General features: G+C 33.4%; 3 protein-coding genes and 1 long non-coding RNA gene across 19 annotated transcripts in view; 1 reads left to right on the top strand and 3 right to left on the bottom strand.

Moving 5' to 3' along the window:
• The window catches only part of LOC145972243 (uncharacterized), a 12,763-nt gene extending 10,541 nt beyond the window's left edge, over positions 1 to 2,222 (bottom strand). Inside the window, exons 1-3 of one of the 4 annotated variants that reach the window (XR_014439106.1) lie at positions 2,058 to 2,222; positions 1,401 to 1,509; positions 315 to 480 (exon numbers count right to left, since the gene is read on the bottom strand). This is a non-coding gene — a long non-coding RNA (uncharacterized LOC145972243). Of the gene's footprint in view, positions 1 to 314; positions 481 to 1,091; positions 1,510 to 2,057 lie in introns of those variants that run through there. The other 3 variants (XR_014439104.1, XR_014439105.1, XR_014439107.1) reach the window with 3 other exon arrangements.
• On the top strand, positions 1,108 to 9,663 carry Hlh3b (Helix loop helix protein 3B). 5 transcript variants are annotated; one of them, XM_083100683.1, is made up of 6 exons: positions 1,108 to 1,561; positions 2,653 to 2,880; positions 3,062 to 3,273; positions 3,567 to 3,908; positions 4,401 to 4,747; positions 9,097 to 9,663. In XM_083100683.1, the coding sequence occupies exons 1-5, from the start codon at positions 1,559 to 1,561 to the stop codon at positions 4,738 to 4,740; spliced, it is 1,125 nt and encodes a 374-aa protein (XP_082956809.1). In that variant the 5' UTR covers positions 1,108 to 1,558; the 3' UTR covers positions 4,741 to 4,747; positions 9,097 to 9,663. The 5 variants fall into 5 exon arrangements, with proteins under 5 accessions (XP_082956809.1, XP_082956808.1, XP_082956812.1 ...); XM_083100686.1 differs by lacking the exon at positions 9,097 to 9,663 and adding an exon at positions 2,283 to 2,369 and having other exon boundaries at positions 1,112 to 1,561; positions 4,401 to 5,453; XM_083100684.1 differs by lacking the exon at positions 9,097 to 9,663 and adding an exon at positions 2,215 to 2,369 and having other exon boundaries at positions 1,112 to 1,561; positions 4,401 to 5,453.
• Positions 4,318 to 8,698, bottom strand: LOC145972403 (uncharacterized). Its single transcript, XM_083100961.1, has 5 exons — positions 8,690 to 8,698; positions 7,948 to 8,393; positions 6,878 to 7,164; positions 6,559 to 6,812; positions 4,318 to 6,478 (listed from the first exon to the last, which is right to left on the bottom strand). Exons 1-5 carry the CDS (start codon positions 8,696 to 8,698, stop codon positions 5,870 to 5,872), a joined length of 1,605 nt encoding a protein of 534 aa, XP_082957087.1. The 3' UTR covers positions 4,318 to 5,869.
• LOC145972239 (ADP-ribosylarginine hydrolase CG3568) lies at positions 8,256 to 20,361 on the bottom strand. 9 transcript variants are annotated; one of them, XM_083100676.1, is made up of 10 exons: positions 16,030 to 16,997; positions 12,377 to 12,646; positions 11,857 to 12,120; positions 11,107 to 11,276; positions 10,679 to 10,750; positions 10,060 to 10,346; positions 9,779 to 9,940; positions 9,595 to 9,705; positions 9,262 to 9,446; positions 8,256 to 8,393 (listed from the first exon to the last, which is right to left on the bottom strand). In XM_083100676.1, the coding sequence occupies exons 1-9, from the start codon at positions 16,057 to 16,059 to the stop codon at positions 9,262 to 9,264; spliced, it is 1,551 nt and encodes a 516-aa protein (XP_082956802.1). In that variant the 5' UTR covers positions 16,060 to 16,997; the 3' UTR covers positions 8,256 to 8,393. The 9 variants fall into 9 exon arrangements, with proteins under 9 accessions (XP_082956802.1, XP_082956799.1, XP_082956800.1 ...); XM_083100673.1 differs by lacking the exon at positions 8,256 to 8,393 and having other exon boundaries at positions 8,862 to 9,446; positions 16,030 to 16,113; positions 16,870 to 17,022; XM_083100674.1 differs by lacking the exon at positions 8,256 to 8,393 and having other exon boundaries at positions 8,862 to 9,446; positions 16,030 to 16,113; positions 16,776 to 16,996.

Genomic DNA, 20,361 nt, shown 5'->3' with positions numbered 1-20,361 from the left:
GTTTTCACGATACTACGTTTATTTAAAAATAATAATTGACAATCGATAGAATAATAGAATTATTAAATATCTCAAGAATCAAATACACGAGGGATAATATATATATAAATGAAAGGAGAAAATGATAGAAAAAGAGAGAAAGAGACATTGAGTAATTTTCAGGGAGCTTATAGGGATTTCTGCCGACAAAGTATGGTTATCGTTTTCCTAAAAGTTACTCATCGACTTATCGCAAGGAAAAAAATTGTTTTGCCAGCGACGACAATAGTTGGACAACAAGAGAGATAAGATAGACTGCGACACTTGACACGCACCATTCGTTATGCGATGCAGGAAGCATCTTCGAAACACATGGCAATGAGTCGAAGCAGGAAGAGGATAGAGACAAATTTGTTCTTTTTGCATACATAGATACACGTGCGTTGAAAGATAACGAGCTACATCTTGCAGCTGTCTCTATTATTCCACATCTATCTAGAGCTGAAATAAGCAAAATTCGTGCAATTTAGTAATATTACTGTCTTTGTTACTTCACAAATGTGTAGAAATTGCAATAAATATTTCTAATTAAATTTGAAAATATTAATAAAACGCAAGAGTACAATAATACATAAAAAATTTCAACATTATAATAAAAATGTGTGCATATTATTATAAGCAACAAATTATTTAACGAGTATAGGAAATAATATTGTGTATGTGATGCTAGATAATTTTAAATATAAATTATTTAATGCCAGGCATAATAAATTTGGCACCTTAATCTCGGAATAAAAGGCGATATAAAAGACACGTGCGTTACCCTCGATTGTCAAACGCGTGTCCGATATAGCGGGTAATTTTTTCTATAGCGCCAATTAATCCATCATAGATATAAAAATAGTTTGTAATTTCAAAGTAAAATAAATTTTCTAGAAAGTATCCTTTTTTAATTCTTCCCTTTTTTGCTTGATAAGCCGGTGGTTTATATTAAATATTAAAAATTAAGATACATGTTTTTCATTGATATTATTAGTATCACACAGAATTCTTTAAATTATTGAATATTTTTTTTACATCGACATAGGAAGATAATAGAAATTAAAACTTACTAATAAGCAATGTTGATCTTTCAATAATTAATCGGCATCATAAATTATGGAAAGTATGAAAATGTTAAAGTGACATTTTTTACCACTTGCTGCGATGTCTACATCGTAAAATCTTTCTAACAAGAACATCACACAGATCTGGGATCGATATACGAATGAAGCATTGACTCTTGTGTTTTCACTGGATATATGAAGATATGATCCGCGTGAAGCACGTCGATACAGGGATGCTGGATGGAGCACGGAGGGACGGACCTGATACGAGCTCCACCCATAAGCCTGCGCTCCGCCCTCGTGAAATTCATTTACCCGGAGGGTTACCCTGGACTCGCCGCTAGTCAAATCGTCTCTTTCGACATCGATGTTACTTTCCATCACGACCGCGATGTGAATTAGAGATCTTGTTCTTCAAATCGATCTGTAACGTTTAATTTCATGATACTGTTGGCATATTTTTTGCGTGCAACATGGTGAGTACTAATTGTTTCGTGTGTATTTGTGTAATAATGATTATCTGTGATAGCGCTTGAAAACGTGCGAAAATGTCTTACAAACTTTTCCTTTTCTACAACCCTAGTGAATCTCAAGATATAATAGTTGTGCACGAGTGTTGGCGAAAAATATGCTATAATTTGTAAAAATATGCTACAATCATCTTACAATTGTTTATCGTAGACAGTTTAGAAAATATTATGCTTAATTATGATACAATAATTATAATACAAAAATTTTTTTTTGTTGAGCTATTATTATGTACTAACCATTTTTCAAAGATCTAAAATTATATAAAAATGAACGTGTATCTGTATATCGTGCTACTCATCGTGAATATAAGACAAATAATATGATATCCTTTTTTAATTATACAGATTACGTAGTGTCATCGCGCAATTTATCGACATTCTTAATATTGACAAAAATACAATTCAGAGAATAACAAATAACATCTCTTTTAGACTTACAAACCTTTTTACCCTGATAAGGAATCAATTATCCATATCACAGATAGATATTTTGATAAAGAATAATTTGAAATAAAAACTGTTAACATATAAAATTATTACTGAAAGATGACATACAAATGAAAATGCTTCTTTCTTTTCATCAATTGATATGTGAACAGCAAGTGGATATATGACTAATGTCGACATAAAGATAAATCAAATGGCACACATATCTGTTGAATGTCAGGGACAGTTGAAGAGAGCGATATCAATTTCCTGTTGGCGCTATGCAGACTAATTATACCCGAGATTGTCAACGACGTCCATTTCACAAGTTTGTTTTATTATTCTTGTTATTGTGAAGATTTTCTTAATATAATAATTATCTTTACAAATTAGTAATAAATTAGTTTTCAAAATAGGTTTACAAGAATAAAGTATAGAATTAGTATAACTATAATGAGCTTTGAAGCTGTGGATACATAAAACAATAATCTCTATCTCTATGATTATTTGCAATGATGGACATGAACATGACGATTGACATTTAAAAACGATAGTAAAACTTTTACTGCACACATTCGTCGTTTGTTCATTATACTCATCAATCCTTACAGCCAATGTTAACATACAATGGCTGCGGGATAGGAGTCGCGGACGCTGAAAATGGTTCCCCAGCAGGATCGTTATTGTCCGGCGAGGGAGAGATTCCGGAAGAGGCTGGCGATTCTCCGGGTACATCAAGGGACACCGAAGAGGAGGCGACTCTCTCCGACGAGTTCTATTCCCACGACACCGATGACGAGGAAGACCAAAGCAAAAGACGCCGGGATCGTTCTAGTTCCGTGAGTGAGATTAAAAATATTTCCCTGTCAAATTTCAAAAATGTTAAAGTTTCCGTAAAATACAATAAATTTTGCTGTGATCTCCCCAAATCTGGAATAACAGTTGTTAGTGATAATTTAATGTGGTAGTGGGATTAGTGGTAGTTTAATGTGAATAATAAAATTCATAATAATATCATAGCTAGACGGCATTTCGTCTTCCGGAAGTGGTCATTTGGGATCGCCTACACCTCGTGTAGGTAACTTAGGAGTCAGAAAATTATTCACCAACAGTCGCGAACGATGGAGACAGCAGAATGTTAGCGGCGCCTTTGCCGAACTTCGCAAATTGGTGCCGACGCATCCGCCGGACAAGAAACTGTCGAAAAACGAGATATTAAGAATGGCGATCAGGTAACTTTTAGCTATAGAAATGAATTTCAAGTATAAACAGATATTAATATATTTTCATTCATATTTTTTCAATTTCGAGAAATAAAAATAAAAATATTTTCACATTGTTTTAAAAACAATTAAGAGAAGAAAGATTTATATACAGATGTGTATTCTTGAATATAAATAAGAAATTTAATAGAAATACATATAATATAGAGACATTTTTTGCAGAAACATTTTAATAAGAATAAAAGAGATTAAGAGGAAAATTTGGATTACCTGATATTCGCATTTGAAATCTTGTTTGATAGGTACATAAGATTATTAAGCAATGTTCTCGAATGGCAAAAGGGTCAAGATCGTAATGGGGTGCAACAACACGATGTGCGTATCAAATGTGAGTCGCATTTGAACAACCAAAATCTCATCACGTATCATGCGAAATCGACCTTCCTGAAACAAGAGAAGCAGAATATGTCAGAAAATTCTCACGTCTTTCGCGTCAATTATTCAGCGCAGAGGCATAACGTGCCATGTGACAAGAACGGCAGCAATTTGCTAATGATTGCACCGACGGGACTCAACATAGCTATTCCCACCGGAAAACGCTGTGTCACACCTTCCGCCATCGTTACCCAAAGCAATTTTCACAGGTGAATTATATGTGTCACACTTAAAGCATATTGTTTTAAGGTGTCACGTTAGTTTAATTCTCTGTAAAAAGTAGAAGAGTTACAAAAAAATCGATAGGCATTTGATTTTATGAAATTAAAGAAATGTAAATTTCTCTGAGAAGAAAAATCTTTGAAAATCATTGAAGGTTTTTTATATTTTTTACTAGAGTAGTAAAGCACATTTATTTAAAAAAAATATTTTTAAAAATCTTTTAAAAATATAAATATCTTGCTGAATATGCCAAATGTCTAATTGCTTTATTGAACTTTAGAATATAAAATGTTTTCAACTTTTTAAACATTTTAATTATTGGGAACTGTAATCAACAGATGTTTAATGAAATACATTTTTGTTAAAAAATCAAATATGTTTAAAAAAGTAGGATAATTCGTGTATATTATGTATGTAATGTACTATTTGCTTACTTACAATAATCTAATAACATTATAATATTCGTGTTGTTGCAACAGCAACAACAATGGAAATCTCATACGTTCTCCATCGAGCGGACGGTCCTCGAATTTTCCGAAATCACCGCAGATCTCTAACACTAGCGTTATATCTAATGGATCCTCTTCGTCTTTATCGAATCATACGCCAGTCACAAACGGGATAGGATCGAGCGGACCTAACTGTACTCAGAAGAGATTCAAAATCGAACGAGAAGAGGAAGAGCAGGCTCCGAGGGACTGTCGAGTCCCACCGCCGCCTGTTCACAATGTACCGGTCAGAAAAAGAGTTAAAGTAGCCTTCGGGAAGGACTCGAGTTCAGGATTCCGAGGTGACTTGTGTGGCGCAGATCGCAAATGAAGCATTGGTTGGTAGATACCTATTCATGAACAATCTATTTACTTTAAGCATACGTACATTGTGTAAATATTTTTTGCTGTATTTGACAATAATTAGTATATGGTATCAAATAACTTCTGAAGATAAAGAGATTTTGAGTTACAACATATAAAAAAATTTTATCTTCAATTAATCAAATTTTAAACATGCTTTTCAATTCATACACTTTAAACATTTTTTATGTTACATATAATGTATTTACTTAATAAAAATTCCGTCTTGTTATAAAAAGACTGTTTTCTTAAAAATATTAATATCTTACTGAATAGTTGTTCTGTTCTGTTGAATTTTAGACTATAAATATTTTAATTATTGAAAATTGTGATATCAACAGAAATTTAATAAAATACACTTTTGTTAAAAAAATGATTAAAAGAATAAGATAATTCCGTTAAGACATCTTGCATCTGTAGAAGAACAATGGCGGAAGAGGGACATGTTCCTCAAAGAATATTTTATTATGTGTTTTACGTTACACCGTTTGTATTAATTATTATATCGCAGTTACGCTTTGAACAGTGACAGATGAAAAACACGAATAGGAAATTTCTGATTATGTTGTAAACCGTTGTAAATTTGTTACAAATACATTTTTATCAGGCTTCCGCGTCTCCGGTCGTAGATGCTATATTATTGTAGAGCTCTGTAACAGAATATATCGAGTTTCGTACATATATCCGTTTACATATCGTTTATTATATGGCGAACACGGTAAACGACAGTTGAACGTTTAACAATTATCCACAGACAACGGATTCCATTGTATTCTTCGAGATATTTGTTTATATCTTATATTTATATTCATCACTTGTAAATATTTCAACTTTTCAATCTTTTCTCGCCTTCATACGACAAAAAATGAAAGACATTGTCCAACATAAGGGATCGCCGCGCAACGAATTTTTTGTACAATACACGTATTTACACTTACGAATCTTATTGGGAAATTCTTCTCGTTGCACAGTTGTTTTTCCATCTACATCGAGAGTTATGTACTTGTATTTTCACACTTGGTCGTCGACAAATTTTAATCTAGAACTCTGCGAAAGCGGCGTTCGTCTCGCGAAATGCCCGCTCTCGCAGGCGTTCCCTACGTCAGATATACTTTGTATCTAGTGCTGTCTCTCTTCGGGGATTCCGACGAGAGCTTCTTGGGGACGTATCGCTCGTCGTTAAACTCGATCGGTGGCACCGGGGTGGACGGTCGCTCGTCGCTCTGGCTGAAGGCTCTTCTCGGTGGTATCTCACAAAACTTCAGTGTGCTTTTGCATTCGACACTGCCTCGCTTAACGAGGTTCACGCTGGCGTAACTAGCATCACTAGTACGCGCATCCCTCTTTGAGAAGTCCACCTCTATATAGCTGACTCGCGAGTCACGCGATTTCACACTCACGTCTGAATTCCGCTTGTTCTCCTTGTTCGCTAACGGTCTCTTCATCATTGGTGATACCTCTAATCGCCTGATCGTCGGCGATTCCGGTTGCCGAGACGCACGCCGAGCCTTCTCGTCGTAATCGTCCGAGTATGTGCGCCGCTCGCGGCCACGAGCCCGTTCCGTGCCGTGATCCTCGCTGTATCGCAACTTGTCGTTGAACCTTCGTAAACGCTCGTCCTCGTGCTCATTCGTGAACACTTCACTGGCGTCATGGGTAGTGCGTTTTAGCCTTTGTTTTGGCTCCTTCTCATGCTGAACCTTGGTCTAAGAAAAGTACAAAGCAAAAACAAGATATATATTGACTCCTAAAAGTATACATTGTTTTTAAATTTTAATTCGTTTACCTTAAATATGTCGATTCTGTCATTGAATTCCAAATCTTGACTGTTTCTGCGAATCGGCCGATAATTGCCCTTCTCTTCCTCACTACTACTTATACTGATCAAAGTGTTCTCTCGCTGGGAGCTTCCCGCCCTCTTCGGCCACTCGTTCTCCGTCTTGAAATCGTACAAATCTCGCATACGTTGACTGAGTTTGTTCGCTCGTTCGTTAGCATCGATAACACTTAAAGAGCGGTCTCTGCCAATATCCAACTCATCTGCAATTAAATATCGTGACATGAATCGGGAGATGTGCATTAAAATTATTAAATGCATCGCGTACCTTGTCTTTGTAAATGCGCTTTCTCGTTCTTCGCTGGCGAGAATTTCCTAGAGGGTTGCCACTTATCATTAGAGACATCCGCGTTCTTGCGCGGTTCTTCATCCTTTTTATTGTGCTCTGTTATGGAACCTCTTCTCTCAGGATTTATTCTTGGTATAGGACTGGGTGATGGACTTTTAGCGAAGGTTATCCACCGGGTAGCCGCGCTCTGTGTAATCTCACAGCCATTTCTTGCAAGAGGAGATGACTCTCGGCGAAACTTCGCACCGTTAACTTGTGGTATCCACCTAAAGATCAGATGTTCGAGGTCGAATGTTTGCTTCAAAATCACAAGCATTTACTATTTTATCTGCATACATACACAAATACACATATAATGCAAAACTCTTGACAGAAAGACTAATACTATTTATGACTTTATTAATTACTATTTTCAGTCGCAATAGATATTTGTGTAAAGAACGTTCAGTTAAAATTAATTATTAAATTAGAATTTGCGAGAAAAGACATCATCACAGAATCATAAAATCAATATCAATTATTCATGCACATTTATAGGGATTTTTCAAAGCTATCTTTTAATAATTATCCCACGAGAAAACAGGGAAAAAGGAAAGACAATTAAACATTGAGACACTTGAACAATTTGAATATTCTGTACAATGGAAAGTTATCGTTTGTTAAATACTTTTATAATACTTTCCGAAATCCCAGCGAATCACAAACATATGAGGAGCGTCACAACGTGAAAAAATATTAGCGACTAGTTCCGGTCGATGGAGCAAACCAGACACCACTATGTTTTCACGTTGTACCGTTTGGCATGGTTCGTCGACCAACGTGAATTTCTATCAACAAAGTCGTCAAAGTTAATCCAAAAATCGCGCACACAGAATCGTACAGACAGGAAAAGACAAACACGGAAGAAAGAGCAATAACATCTGACCGAAACTAGACGCCATTACCCGTTGGAAGCTCCGTAACGACTATCAATCGCGCCTACGAATCTCAACTACAATCCCGATCATGGCATTTCTCGCTTTCGGACGTGGAAAATGTGCGCGGTCAACCTCGTGGCGATGGTTCGTGGGTCACTGCAGTCCGTGTGTCTTCGCTGCTCGATGATGCTTTTCTCCGCTCCCCTCGTGGAGGTCACGTCGGTGCTGTAACTTCGGACGGCGCTGGGTTGAGATCGACCGGCGATCTTGGAAGATCGATTCTCGGCTGAGGTAGTTGTCGCCATCGTCTCGTCGATACTTTCCTGTCGCTCGTCCCTCGATGATCTTTTGATGGCTCCAGGCGATTGCTGTCCCCGCGGCACGTATTTTGGCAACGGCATCCATCGGGATGTGTCCAGTTTACTGGTGTCGGTAATTTCCGTGTATCGGCGATCCTCCACGCGACGTTCCGTGTATTTCTTCAAGCAGTCTACATCCGCACTGCGGCTACGTTGGCTGCGCGGTGATCGAGATGGTCTTCGTTGTTGCCCGCCGTTGTTCGCCGGGCCGGCCCTTTCCTAAAGTTTGAGCAAATGTATCGCGAGAATATGTTTTAGAGTGAGGTACTTTCGTATGTACAAGAGAGATTTGAACGATATTGTATTAGTTTTAAATTTATGAGTTGTCATTTTATCTTGAAAAGAAACAATAGATGAAAAAACAATATTATGAAAGTTGTAATATGGAACTCGACTCATCAATTACGCAATTAAAAAAAAAAAACAAACAAAATATACATATATTTGATAATAATTTACTTTTAATTTTGGTAAATGTGAATTTTTTAATATAAAAATATGAGTTTAAATTATACGCATTTCATTGATGCAAAAATTTTCTTATATGAATTTGTCATCAATTTATTGATAATATTCTAAACATCTTATTCTAATAAACATCTTAATAAAAAGATTATTCTTATTATATAAAGAGATAGGAAGTGGGAGAAGAAGGGATAAATCATTTAATAAACTCCTAACAATTACTTGTTGTCAATAATTCAATTTTTTTGATATAAAATATTTTTTTGTAAATACATGCGATATATTATCAGTTATTTTATTGATTTTATTAAAAAATTAAAAGATAAGAGAAAGGACGATTTTCCGCAATTTTTCGACTATGCAAAAGTAGCTATGAGCAGCTGCATAAGAGCAATGGCCGCATTCAGCGGACTCAACCGCTAAGTAGTAATCAAACGTGATTGGTTTCTACTTTCAGATCCGGTCAATCAGCGTCGAATTACATCGGAAAATCCAGTAACTGTTGAGTCCGCTGAATGCGGCCAATATCATTTATCATTTCACACACGTGATTACGATCACAAAATCGACTTTTGTCCAACAAAGACCGGTGTCGAGAAAAGAGGCACGTATCGGATATTACCTAAGTAAGATGAAGCTTTGCGTAATCCGATATGTGCAGAATTCCGTGCTCCGCGGATGCGACGTGCAAGCTGGCGCCGCACGCGCGTGGATTGATTCTGGAATTATGCAGTTCAGTTATTTGAGTGCTGCACGCCGCCGCAGGATCGCCGCTGGATTCTAGATAACCATTCCAGAATTCGTTTCCTGCAGGAACAACATAACTGCTTTATAAAAAATATTTTACATAAAATTGTCTCACAAGCATAATAATTATTATGCGGCATTAAAATTAATATCAAACTGACAATAAACAAACAAAGAATTAAATAAAATAATTAGAATGCTTAAATACCTGGCAACGCGTTTGCATCCCAAGCATAAGTAACAATGAGCAATTTATTCGCATCGGAAGCTCGAAATAGCCTGCTGTGTGGTTCTCTCAGAGAAAAATGAATTTTTATATCTGAAAATTTCGTTATTAAAAACAAAAATGATATTTATAAATATTTATTTATTTTTATTTATTATTTACTAACTGCCCAGATAATCGCCATTTCCTGTGTCGCCGCATTTTTGCTGGTGGAAGTAAGCGAACATGATGTCAGAAACGTACTTAAGCTTCTTATTCATCTTTTTAATGGCGATTTCGAACGTTTTCAGAAAATATATCTCTTGATCCTGAAATATTTTCCAGACACCTACGAATCGTCACTTAATTAGTCAATAATCGAGGAGAAAGATACAAAACAGCGTCACTAAATAATTAATATAAAAGTCAAGTATATAATCGTTATAACGATAAAATTATTGCACTAACCGAGGCCAAAGCCGACTACGTGCAAGAAAGCGGTCGTATTGTGCTTCTCGGCGCGAGTGTTTGCCTCGAGCAATATTATTTCTACGGAGAGCAAGGTCCTCTTCATGTAATTCTCGATATCGAAGACAGTCTGGCTGGTTAACGACAGGTAACGTCTGTTGTCTTTCGATTTAATACGTTTCACGATTTCTTCATAGAGTGGATGATAATCCGCGCCATAAAACTTCGCCCATAAAACTTGCATTCCACGTTTTTCTTCAGACATGCCGTCTATTGCGGGTCCATATCTATCTCATATAGATTGATTCTTTCAAAAAAATTTCGCTTAGATGATGTAAGAAACTTTACATACAAGTATAAGTACAAAAAGACTGTACATCGTAACGTTGTATTAATTTAACTACCATTGCTCGAACTTTAAACTAATATAGCGCGCCAAAGATTTTGAGAAATGCTGCATCTTTTATCTTTATTATAATTATAATTAATAGCAAAGATTAAAAAATACATCAAGATATCCGATATTATCTAGTGTTCTGAATAAATTTATCTTCAAATAAGAGTAGCTAAAAAAATTTATCCTATAACGCAACAATTATTGCGGAAAGTCATTGCTTACCCATTATCCATATTATTTTGCAACGGCGTGATAAGAATATCCTGATACTCCATAAATCGGGGCTTTTTGAATCTACGTAATAGAAGATTGTAAATTTATTATTAAGATATCATAATAGCTTTTTGACGGATTCTCTCTATAGAATTTTTATACAACAATATGTATTTTATACAACAATGTATAGAAAAATGCACAGAAGAATCTACAGAAAAATAAAAATGATAAAAATATTCTATTAAGAATTATTGGCATTTTTTCGTGGCGATTTCAACAATCATTACGAAGATTTAAATCGCAAGTATAAATAATTGCACGCGCGAAGGAGATAAAAATAGAACACGCATCTGCAGACACGACAGGAACGTCACAGTGGTTTGCGCGTATAAAAATATTCCTGCAGAAGGCAGGGTTAAATAAATGCATAAAACCTTGTGCCTACGACACCCATAATAACCCCACGAGGTTGGACTGCGTCTGGGTCACTGCTCACGATGCCTTTATTCTTTCGCGAGCCGTCGTTTATGAACTCCGTGTGAGACGACTCCACCATCATCGCCGATAATTTTATCTCATCGTAGCTCAAGCATTTTGTTAGGACCTATTTGTCAAATTGTAAAGATGATTACAAAGCTTGGAAGTTGTCACGATATCAAGATAGATCCCGATATCAATAGAAGATGATAGACGTATTATAAGAAACAACCTTACAACGTGTGTTTTTTAGTATCTTATAAACTTTCAATATATCGGTAAACATATGTAACGTTATATTGATCTAAAAAGAAAATTTAATAGCCTGTAAAGTGCAAAATAAAGATAGAGAGAGATGAGAAGTTTTATTTAAAATAATATTTTACGAAAAAACAAAACTGAGAGAAGCATTTCAAGAGTTTTTGTTTCGACTATATTTAGTTATTTCAGCGATTAAAATGGAGAGAATTTGTGACTATATTTTTTTGGATTTTTCTAATATTTTTCTAATATTTATTTAATATTTTACATATAAAAATGCTCGTATAATTACTTTCTACATTAAAGAAAAATGGTAATAATATCTTTGTTATCATATATAATATTATATATTTATTTTTATTTTTATTTATTAAATAAGTATATCATATAATGTAATTATTTTTTATCAAGATTTGCTTAGCTAAAAAAAGAATTCACATGTTTACCAATGGCTCCTTCTCATTGCTTGTACCAACAGTCTCCCATCCATTGATGCCGGTCTTGTTGTCGATTAATTTCCATCGATCATTGGGACCGTAAAAGTAAACAGCCCTCTTCTCCAGCAGGCGGTGAATGAATTGGATGAGGTTCATGTTTTTGTACAAGGCTTTCTCGACAGCGCTACCGTATAGACGCTTGTGTTTCAACCATGCAGCAATCAAGGGTAACATCGCCTCGTGTATTAGCGGATATGTCGAATTTGCGTTTAACTAAATGAAAAACGAAATTAGATGACCAAATTTGCAATTGCATTGAAATTAATCGAACATACAAGATAAGAAAAGAGATTCAAATTTATAGAACTGTGATCTTTTTAAGGAAGATACACAAAATGAACAAACTTTTCAGAAATTCAAACAATTAAAGCGCAGCGTTCTCTATCGAATTCTCGAGCAATATCTCTTTAACAAATATTTAATCAAGCGTCTACTACTCTAATTCATACATCAAATAATTTACGCAAACCTCAATGGTCTCTGCGCTGATTCCCCTGTCCTTCAGGGAGGCGCATCTCATAGTGCTAATTGGAAACTTCACAGGGAATGCATCGCTTCGCTTGATTAGCTCCGCCAGACTGGTCGGTGGTAGTATCGAGACATCGAGGCATTCTTTCAGCAATTCCTTCGTATCATCGTCGAAGGGCACTCCATGGGGCGAACCCAGCGTGTTTTCCCATGATAATTCCGGTGGCTCCTTTGTTAGCATTTGCTGACGCGCTTCTTCCGCTCGATTATTCTATGGAAAGATAATACTTTTGGGAATTGATGATACTCTCGGGCGAAAACATTTACTGATGGCATTACAAATGAAGCTTGCGAAACTGCATAGGAATTAATTAAAGAATCCAACATTGAATTGAAATCTTAATTTTTTCAGTATAAAGACTAAGGCTTGAAGAGATTTTTTTGAAAAATTTGGATATTATATTTATTAAGTGTTTTGTTATTTTTTGCAGAAAAAATTTTTGATCGTCAAAATAGAAAATGTAAAGAAACCAATGATACGTATAGTTGCAAGCTTTTTGCTGAAAAATGTAAGCAAGTGAGCGTTTTTGAACGGTGTTTTATAATTTTACTACAGTTCGACGTCACCGACGTCGAAGCCAAGGGCTACGAAATCGATTCTAAGAAAAATTTTGCAAAACAGCGAAACGTCGTTCTATTAATACAAGCCCCCGCTGATTACAGCAAGGACGCCGGTCCCTTTGACACTTGAGCATAAAATCCGTTAAGTAGCGTAAAATGTATCTGTTCATCCTAGCGAGTGGCTTGACGTTCACTCTCTTCGTGGGCGCGCATACACATATGTGAAATATGTACGCGAACGCACATATATACACATGTAAAAAAATGCACGCACTTGTTTAACGCTTACGGTGGTCCTGCAGTTTGCTTCATTTTTCTGTTTATCGATTCTGCCACCTGAACGATAGGGGCGAGGAAATTCAGACTATCTCGCATTACTCTCTAAATTTCTTAGAGTGAAATCTAACTTCAAACGAGTGAATATTCACTCCAAGTGATAGTGAAAATACTGCCACTCGTAATTAGTGAACATTCACTTTTCACAAAAGTGAACTGCTTAATTCTGAACGTAAAGTGAATATGTCACTCGGTTCCAAGTGAATAATTCACTCAATCAGAGTGGAGTCATCACTTTCGTCAAGTTATTTTTCACTCAATTACGAATGAACAGATTCACTCTTAGGAAGTGAGATTCTAAGCCGTCTTTCACTAATAATAAGATAACACGTTACGTATATGACGTGAAGCTTCGATTAGTTGAAATGAGAAGCAATCATTGTTTTTTATTTGAATTAATCGAAGCTGAACATCGCATACAGCATGTTATCTCATTGTCGGTGTAAAAGCCGATTAACCTCCTTTTTCCTTGTCACAGCTATATAAATATATTTAACGTTACACACAAAAATATATGTTTACACTCTTTCGAAATATGTTAAAATAAAAAGATATATCCCTAAAAAGTTACTTTAATATGTCTTGTATACCAAGTATACCTGCGACGAGTTGGTAACGTCGCGAGACAACGATACGACAGTGTTGCTAATACCGGATTCATGCGCGCTTCACATGCGCTTTACTCACTCTTCATGAGTAAAGATTTTCACTCTATATAGAGTGAAAATGCTACATAGAGTGAAAATATTCACTCTACAAAATAGATAGTATACATATTTACTTTATTTTGCAGAGTGAATTTTTTACTCTACAACAAAAAGTGAGAAGAATTTACTCCTATGAGTGAAAAATCACTCTAACTAGAGTGACTTAACCAGTCACTAAATTTTTCGAGTGCATTTTCACTCTAAGAAATTTAGAGAGTACGAAACAACTAATCGAACGATGTTGTTTATTATTTCATTCTCACTTTTTTACTCTTATAGAAGAAGGAAAGAATAATGCATTGAGATCCGTTATTCTAAATTTTTCATATTCTACATTTTTTTACCACTCAATATAATAAATGATAATTTGTAAGAAATATGTATAATTTTTTAATGAAGTTGTTTATATATGTTAATTTTAAAAATATATATAACAAAAGAAAGAATAAAAATCATATTTGTATTAATATTAATAGTTTCAAACATCAATTTAAATTAAAAACAAATTTATTAAATTTTCAAAACTTTTATAAAATTATCCATAGATAAGTAACATAAAATATTGTATTATATTTGTCCAAAGAAACTTGTAAAACAATTATTAAAATTATGCATATTTAATACTTAAAATATATTAAAATATATTACATATGATAATATAGAAAGCGAAGATAAAAATGTAAGCCATAATATTGTTTATACATACAGCTACTTTGCATTTGTAATCAACAAGTGTTATACAAAATTTCGTATATTATAAATAAGATTTTAATCTCTTTTAAAAAAGATTTTTATCTATGTGTAATTTCCATGCAATAATATTCAATATAACATTACAGTAATTATAATAAAAATAACAAATATATTAACCTTTCACACTCCAACTAATTTTGTTATATGACCTACCAGCAACTTCAAGATTTCAACATTTTTGTGGTACCTTTGACAAATATTAAAAAATGTTTTTATATCAAATAAAAAAATCTACTACTTTACTATCCTCACTGCTCTTAGTATCATAAATAATTTCATTATATTTTCATTATAATTAATTAAAAATTGGCAAGTAAGAGTCAGCAAGGCGTGGAAATTGGAGCGCAAGGAAGAATAAAAAAATAACTTCCTCTTTCTTTTAGTTCTTATAATAAAAATAAATTTGACTCGAATAATAAAAATTACGATTAATTAAAAAATGGCAAGTAAAAGCCAGGAAGGCGCGATAATTGGAGCGCAAGGAAGAATGTAAAAAAAAACTTCCTCTTTCTTTTTATAGTTATTAGTATATTTCAAATAATTCATCTCACAATACATGCATTAAACACGAACGTTTCGCATCATCTTTTGATCCATCTTCAGCATTGATATTAGTATTTCGCATTAAAAAATACCAAACAAATAACATTTGAAAATATGTAAATCATTTCAATCATGTTAATATTTCATCAAATTATTGAAATAATTTATATATTTTTATATGTTATTTGTTTGGTATTTTTTAATACATAATATTAATATCACACTGAAGATGCATCAAAAGATGATCCAAAATGTTCATGTTTAATGCGTGTATTGTGATGATTTAATTAAAATATAAAAGAAAGAGGAAATTGTTTCTTTTTATGCTTTCTTGTGCCCCAATTAATATCCGCGCCTTAACTCTCACTTGCCAATTTTTAATTAATCGTAATTTTTATATTTCGAGTCAAATTTATTTTTATTTTTATTATATGTCGCGGCGAAACTATGCAAAGAGTTAAATAAAATAAAGTACTACTAATTTCGCGCATTTAATACAGGCTTAATTCCTGCGCTATTAAAATTACACAACTGCTCGTTTATATAGAGCAAATAGATAAGCAATGTACGAACCGTTTACAAAAAGTTAGACTAATCAACTGCACTTTTTAAAATTTTTAAATTTCAGTACAAAAAACACAGCTATTGAAGCAAATAATGTGCTCTAATATTAAAATTACAAACAGCAACTCACCTGACGGACGCAACATGCAAATAGTGACATGCCTATGGATATCGTCTGAAATAAACGATCTATTTTTCTTCTTTATTGGATTTCCTATCCAGAACACAATACCACAATTTCTAATAATAATACTGCGATTTCACAATTAATTATTACGATTTACTTTTAGTTATTTCTCATTTCTTAAATTTTTTTAAAGTTTAATCAGAAAATTAAGTTTAATTAGAAATTAAGAATAATTTTTTAAGCGTCCAAATCTTTTTTATTAAGTTTCTTAACCCTTTTAGTGCCAGCGGGCCGATATATCGGCCCTTGGTACTTATGCGAAAAATGCCACGGGCCGATGTATCGGCCTCGTTTGTTTGCTTCAGATTATCATTCCTCTGAGTGTCAAGTAGCCTTCGCTCACACTTAGGCCTAGTTCCACAATCCAGTTAACCCGAGTTTAAGTGGCGAATGGACCAATCAGGACCCAATTTAACGTATTAAACTCGGGTTAACTCGAGTTGTAAAATCGGCTCTTAGTCGATATCTCCGATGCGTAATAATCTCTGTTTATGAGGATATAATTGCAATTTCCATTATGAATTTGAAGAACTACCAGGTCCAAATCATGCACATATCAAATCGGCCCGTGGCATTCTTCACATGTACTGCGTAGATGGGCCTGGCATTAAAAGGGTTAAAATCTTTCGCTATCTTTTAAAAATCATATAAGATAATATAAGATAAACATTAAGCGCGAAGAATCAAACCGTGATCTCTGACAACTATCAATCAACAACTTTTCAACACGGAAGCACGCATTATATATAGTGAAACGTAATTGTGTGACGCAACCGATCGCACTTTGAGTCACGGATGATTCGCCACGTCGTGTTGACTATCGCGGAATTTCCAAACGATGGGTGAGGTGATCAACGTAAACTTTTCTCCCGCTAAACGAACGTAATGCGTCTAAGGATGATAACAGCTGGTAGCTGCCGGATCGCCACGATTTGGACGCACATGCGCGCCGGAAACGCGGTGCACGCGCAGAAATCTGTGGATTTCTTCTCTATTACGTCATCTTTTCGCGTGAAGAGAAAGAAGATTGAGAGAAGACACGTCATTTGTTTGCCTGAATATCATTGAAATTTTAAATTTTCGCCATCAATCTTCAAAAGTGCGCAGACCGATAGATCTGCTGCATTTTATCCGTCACCCCGCTTTGTCAACATCTTATGTTTATAAATTTTGCAAGCAAAATAAACTTAAGGCTAATCTTAGATGCAAGATATTCGATTGCGTGAAATATTGCAATTATTTTGAATTAATCGTAATTTTCTAATCAACAAGAAACGTGAGAAGAAATATATCCTCTCACGTTTTTTAAATAAATCTTTTCAAACTTGAATGTTTATCGAGAGCGAAACACGATAATTAAAAACATCTTCCGGTATAAACTTTATACGATGAGGAAGTTTTCAAAATATGAAAACTCTATATATAAAACTACGGCGTAAACTATAGACTCTAGAAATAAACTCTATTAATAAAGCAACAAACTTGAAATGCAAAATAAAATATTATATATAATATTATATATATTTTAGAAGCATAAACTATTTCTAAAAGAAGCGCATGCATATATATATATATGCATACAGACACAATCTTGCAACCAGAAGCGTAGATATACATAGAAACGCTTATCTATGTATGTACACAATTCTAAAAATGATAAGAATAATTCTCCAAAATGTTTTTACCTCTATGACGCAAACTGCAATATGTTCGCAACACACTTTGATATTCTGTCAACTAGTGACTCCACAGTAGGAAAAACAGGTTTATATATCGATCACAGGAGCGTCTCTAAAACATTTGATCCTGGGATGATAATTTGCTTTATAATATATTAATTTAAAAAAAATTTAAATTTAAACATACAAAATATATTATATATATATTATTTTTTTCCTTGTTTTTTTATCAAACTTTTGCAGATTCTATTATTATCTTAACTTTACCGATAATATTTGTTGATGACTGCTGCCATCTAAGGATTTCAGAGATCTATTTAATATGCTATTATAATTAATCGTCCAAATAAAGATCATATGTTTATCTATGAGTCATTAAATTATTTTACTTCATACACTCGAGTAATTTTTACAATTTTCATAATTTAATTGTGAAATTGTTTAAAGATGCGAATAAAAAAGTTTTATTCGAATTTTGTTAAAATAATAAATATGATATAATATAATAAAATAATTGTAACGTGATAGTTTTAATATTTAATATATAATATATTTATAATTTATTGCAATGTGTGTTGAATTTTATGAATTAGATGCAATAGGTGCATTCTTTTAGGACTCAGTCTTCAAATCAAATTGAGACCTAGAGATCTCAATATAACAATGAGCCAAAATTAAGTTGCATTTAGGACTTCGTATTATAATAAATCTCTAATTCAATTTTCGCCTAAGAATGATAAAATTTTATGCATCATCATTACTGCAAGTAATAGAAATGTGTGATTAAAAAAATAATTAAATATATTTAAAAAAATTAAATAACTTGGATAAGTAATTCGTGCATTTTTATATTGTCTTTTTTTCGGTAAATTTTGGTGGGTGGAAACGATCGAATGAATAAAAGCATAAAATCACAAGCTAAGGATTGCGTGAACAGTCGACATCTGTGAAACATCATAGAAAGTATGAAGTCAAGAAACAAACGGTAATTTCATTCCTATATTGTTCAACAATCTAAATTACAAATATAGCAATCGAATAATAAATAATTAATATAATTTAAAAATTTATCACAAATTAAATACATGTAAATTTAAATTTATGTAATATTTTCGATTGATGAAGCTAACCAAAAATATATATAAATTCGAGAATTCAAAAATAAGTTTTTCAATTTAGCAACGGCAAATTGATTACTATATAATAAAAAATTAAAAAGAAAATGGCATAAGAGCCAACGCGCTTACATAATAGCTTTATATAATAGCAAAATTAATTATAAATAAAATTGATAAGACAAAGAATTTGTGATAAACGTGATATAAATTGCCATGTATCAATGAATGTAGAGCAACTTGTACATTTTTAAAGATTCATTGTGTGATATATTTTATCTATGTGATAATTAAACGATGAGATAAAAGAGCTTGTACATTTGATATTACTAATTTAATGACAAAAGGTTGATAAAATAATCTCTTATGTGGGTAAACGGTACATTTTACAGCACAACACTGTGTGCAAACCGGAACCGGTTTTATCAGTTTACATCGTTCGGTAAAAGTAAATCGTATACCTATAATATACAAAGTGTACAGGATATTTTCTAATCATCTCATTAAACACATTTAGCAATTTCTCTCCGTAGAATTTCAGTCGCTGAAAACTCATTAAATCGCACTTCTCTTTTTTTGAGAGCACGGATTAATCCTTTCCATTCTCGAATCAAGAAATGTTTAACCTCAAAATTCACTTCGTTATCTTGATAAAAAAGAAACGAAATTAAATATATATTAAATATATATACAGGGTGTCCCGAAACTAACGCTTGATATTTTAAAGGCAGATTCTCTGGCCAATTTAAAAACGATTTTTCCTCAGCGAAAATGTCGAGGGAGATCATTATTTTTTGCATATTCCCAATTTTTGTCATCATGTATCTTTCTATCTAAGCCTTAAATTAAAATTCTATTAAAGTAAACTCTACCTAAAATTAACTAAAGAATGTGACTTTATTAATATTTTATTCCCATAAGCCTTAGTTTGCGAAAAACCCTTTATTTTCAATCGTTTATAACTCGAAAACTATGAATGCCGCGATATTTTCGCTGAGGAAAAATCGTTTTTAAATTGACCAGAGAATCTGCCATTAAAATATCAAAAGTTAGTTTCGGGACACCCTGTATATTACATGTATAATATCTCTACATAATGAAATACATAGGACTTACTATAAATATAACAAAGAGAAAAAATGTATATGCGTTTTTTATCCAAGATTATTATGACCATAAAACTACAATATAAGTGATAAAACAAAAATATTAAATAAATAATATAATTAATGATTCAATTTTTAGAAGCAATTTTTATGTCAAAAAAGGCTTGAAAAAGAAGAGCATATTTGTATGCCTGAGTGTTTTAGTGCCATTTTCAGAGATCGACGTGTTCTCTAATTCATCTGATACTTACGTATTTTTTTTACGTCTGCGGCCGATAAGACATACGACGATGAGACATTGGCAGTATGCGAGGTAGAATTGCGAGGGAGAATGACAAAAATACACCGATAAAACTCAGGTGAGCGACGAATGGT

This window comes from Camponotus vicinus, unplaced genomic scaffold, assembly GCF_025532165.1.
Source record: "Camponotus vicinus isolate PSW18456_S1 unplaced genomic scaffold, iyCamVici1.0 SCAF_5, whole genome shotgun sequence".
Taxonomy (NCBI): domain Eukaryota; kingdom Metazoa; phylum Arthropoda; class Insecta; order Hymenoptera; family Formicidae; genus Camponotus; species Camponotus vicinus.
Note: the sequence above shows the minus strand (reverse complement) of the source record. Positions and strands in the feature narration are given on the sequence as shown.

What these genes read in the sequence shown, in the direction of transcription:
- Hlh3b (XM_083100683.1), top strand. An exon ending in ATATTAAGAATGGCGATCAG is followed by an intron (nt 3,274 to 3,566) that starts GTAACTTTTAGC and finishes CTTGTTTGATAG; the next exon opens with GTACATAAGATTATTAAGCA. An exon ending in ACCCAAAGCAATTTTCACAG is followed by an intron (nt 3,909 to 4,400) that starts GTGAATTATATG and finishes TTGTTGCAACAG; the next exon opens with CAACAACAATGGAAATCTCA.
- LOC145972403 (XM_083100961.1), bottom strand. An exon ending in AGCGCATTTACAAAGACAAG is followed by an intron (nt 6,813 to 6,877) that starts GTACGCGATGCA and finishes ATTTAATTGCAG; the next exon opens with ATGAGTTGGATATTGGCAGA. An exon ending in ACAGAATCGACATATTTAAG is followed by an intron (nt 6,479 to 6,558) that starts GTAAACGAATTA and finishes TACTTTTCTTAG; the next exon opens with ACCAAGGTTCAGCATGAGAA.
- LOC145972239 (XM_083100673.1), bottom strand. Translation starts at nt 16,059, where the DNA reads ATGTCACTATTTGCATGTTGCGTCCGTCAG. An exon ending in TCAGCGCAGAGACCATTGAG is followed by an intron (nt 12,121 to 12,376) that starts GTTTGCGTAAAT and finishes TTTTTCATTTAG; the next exon opens with TTAAACGCAAATTCGACATA. An exon ending in CGTAGTCGGCTTTGGCCTCG is followed by an intron (nt 9,941 to 10,059) that starts GTTAGTGCAATA and finishes GACGATTCGTAG; the next exon opens with GTGTCTGGAAAATATTTCAG.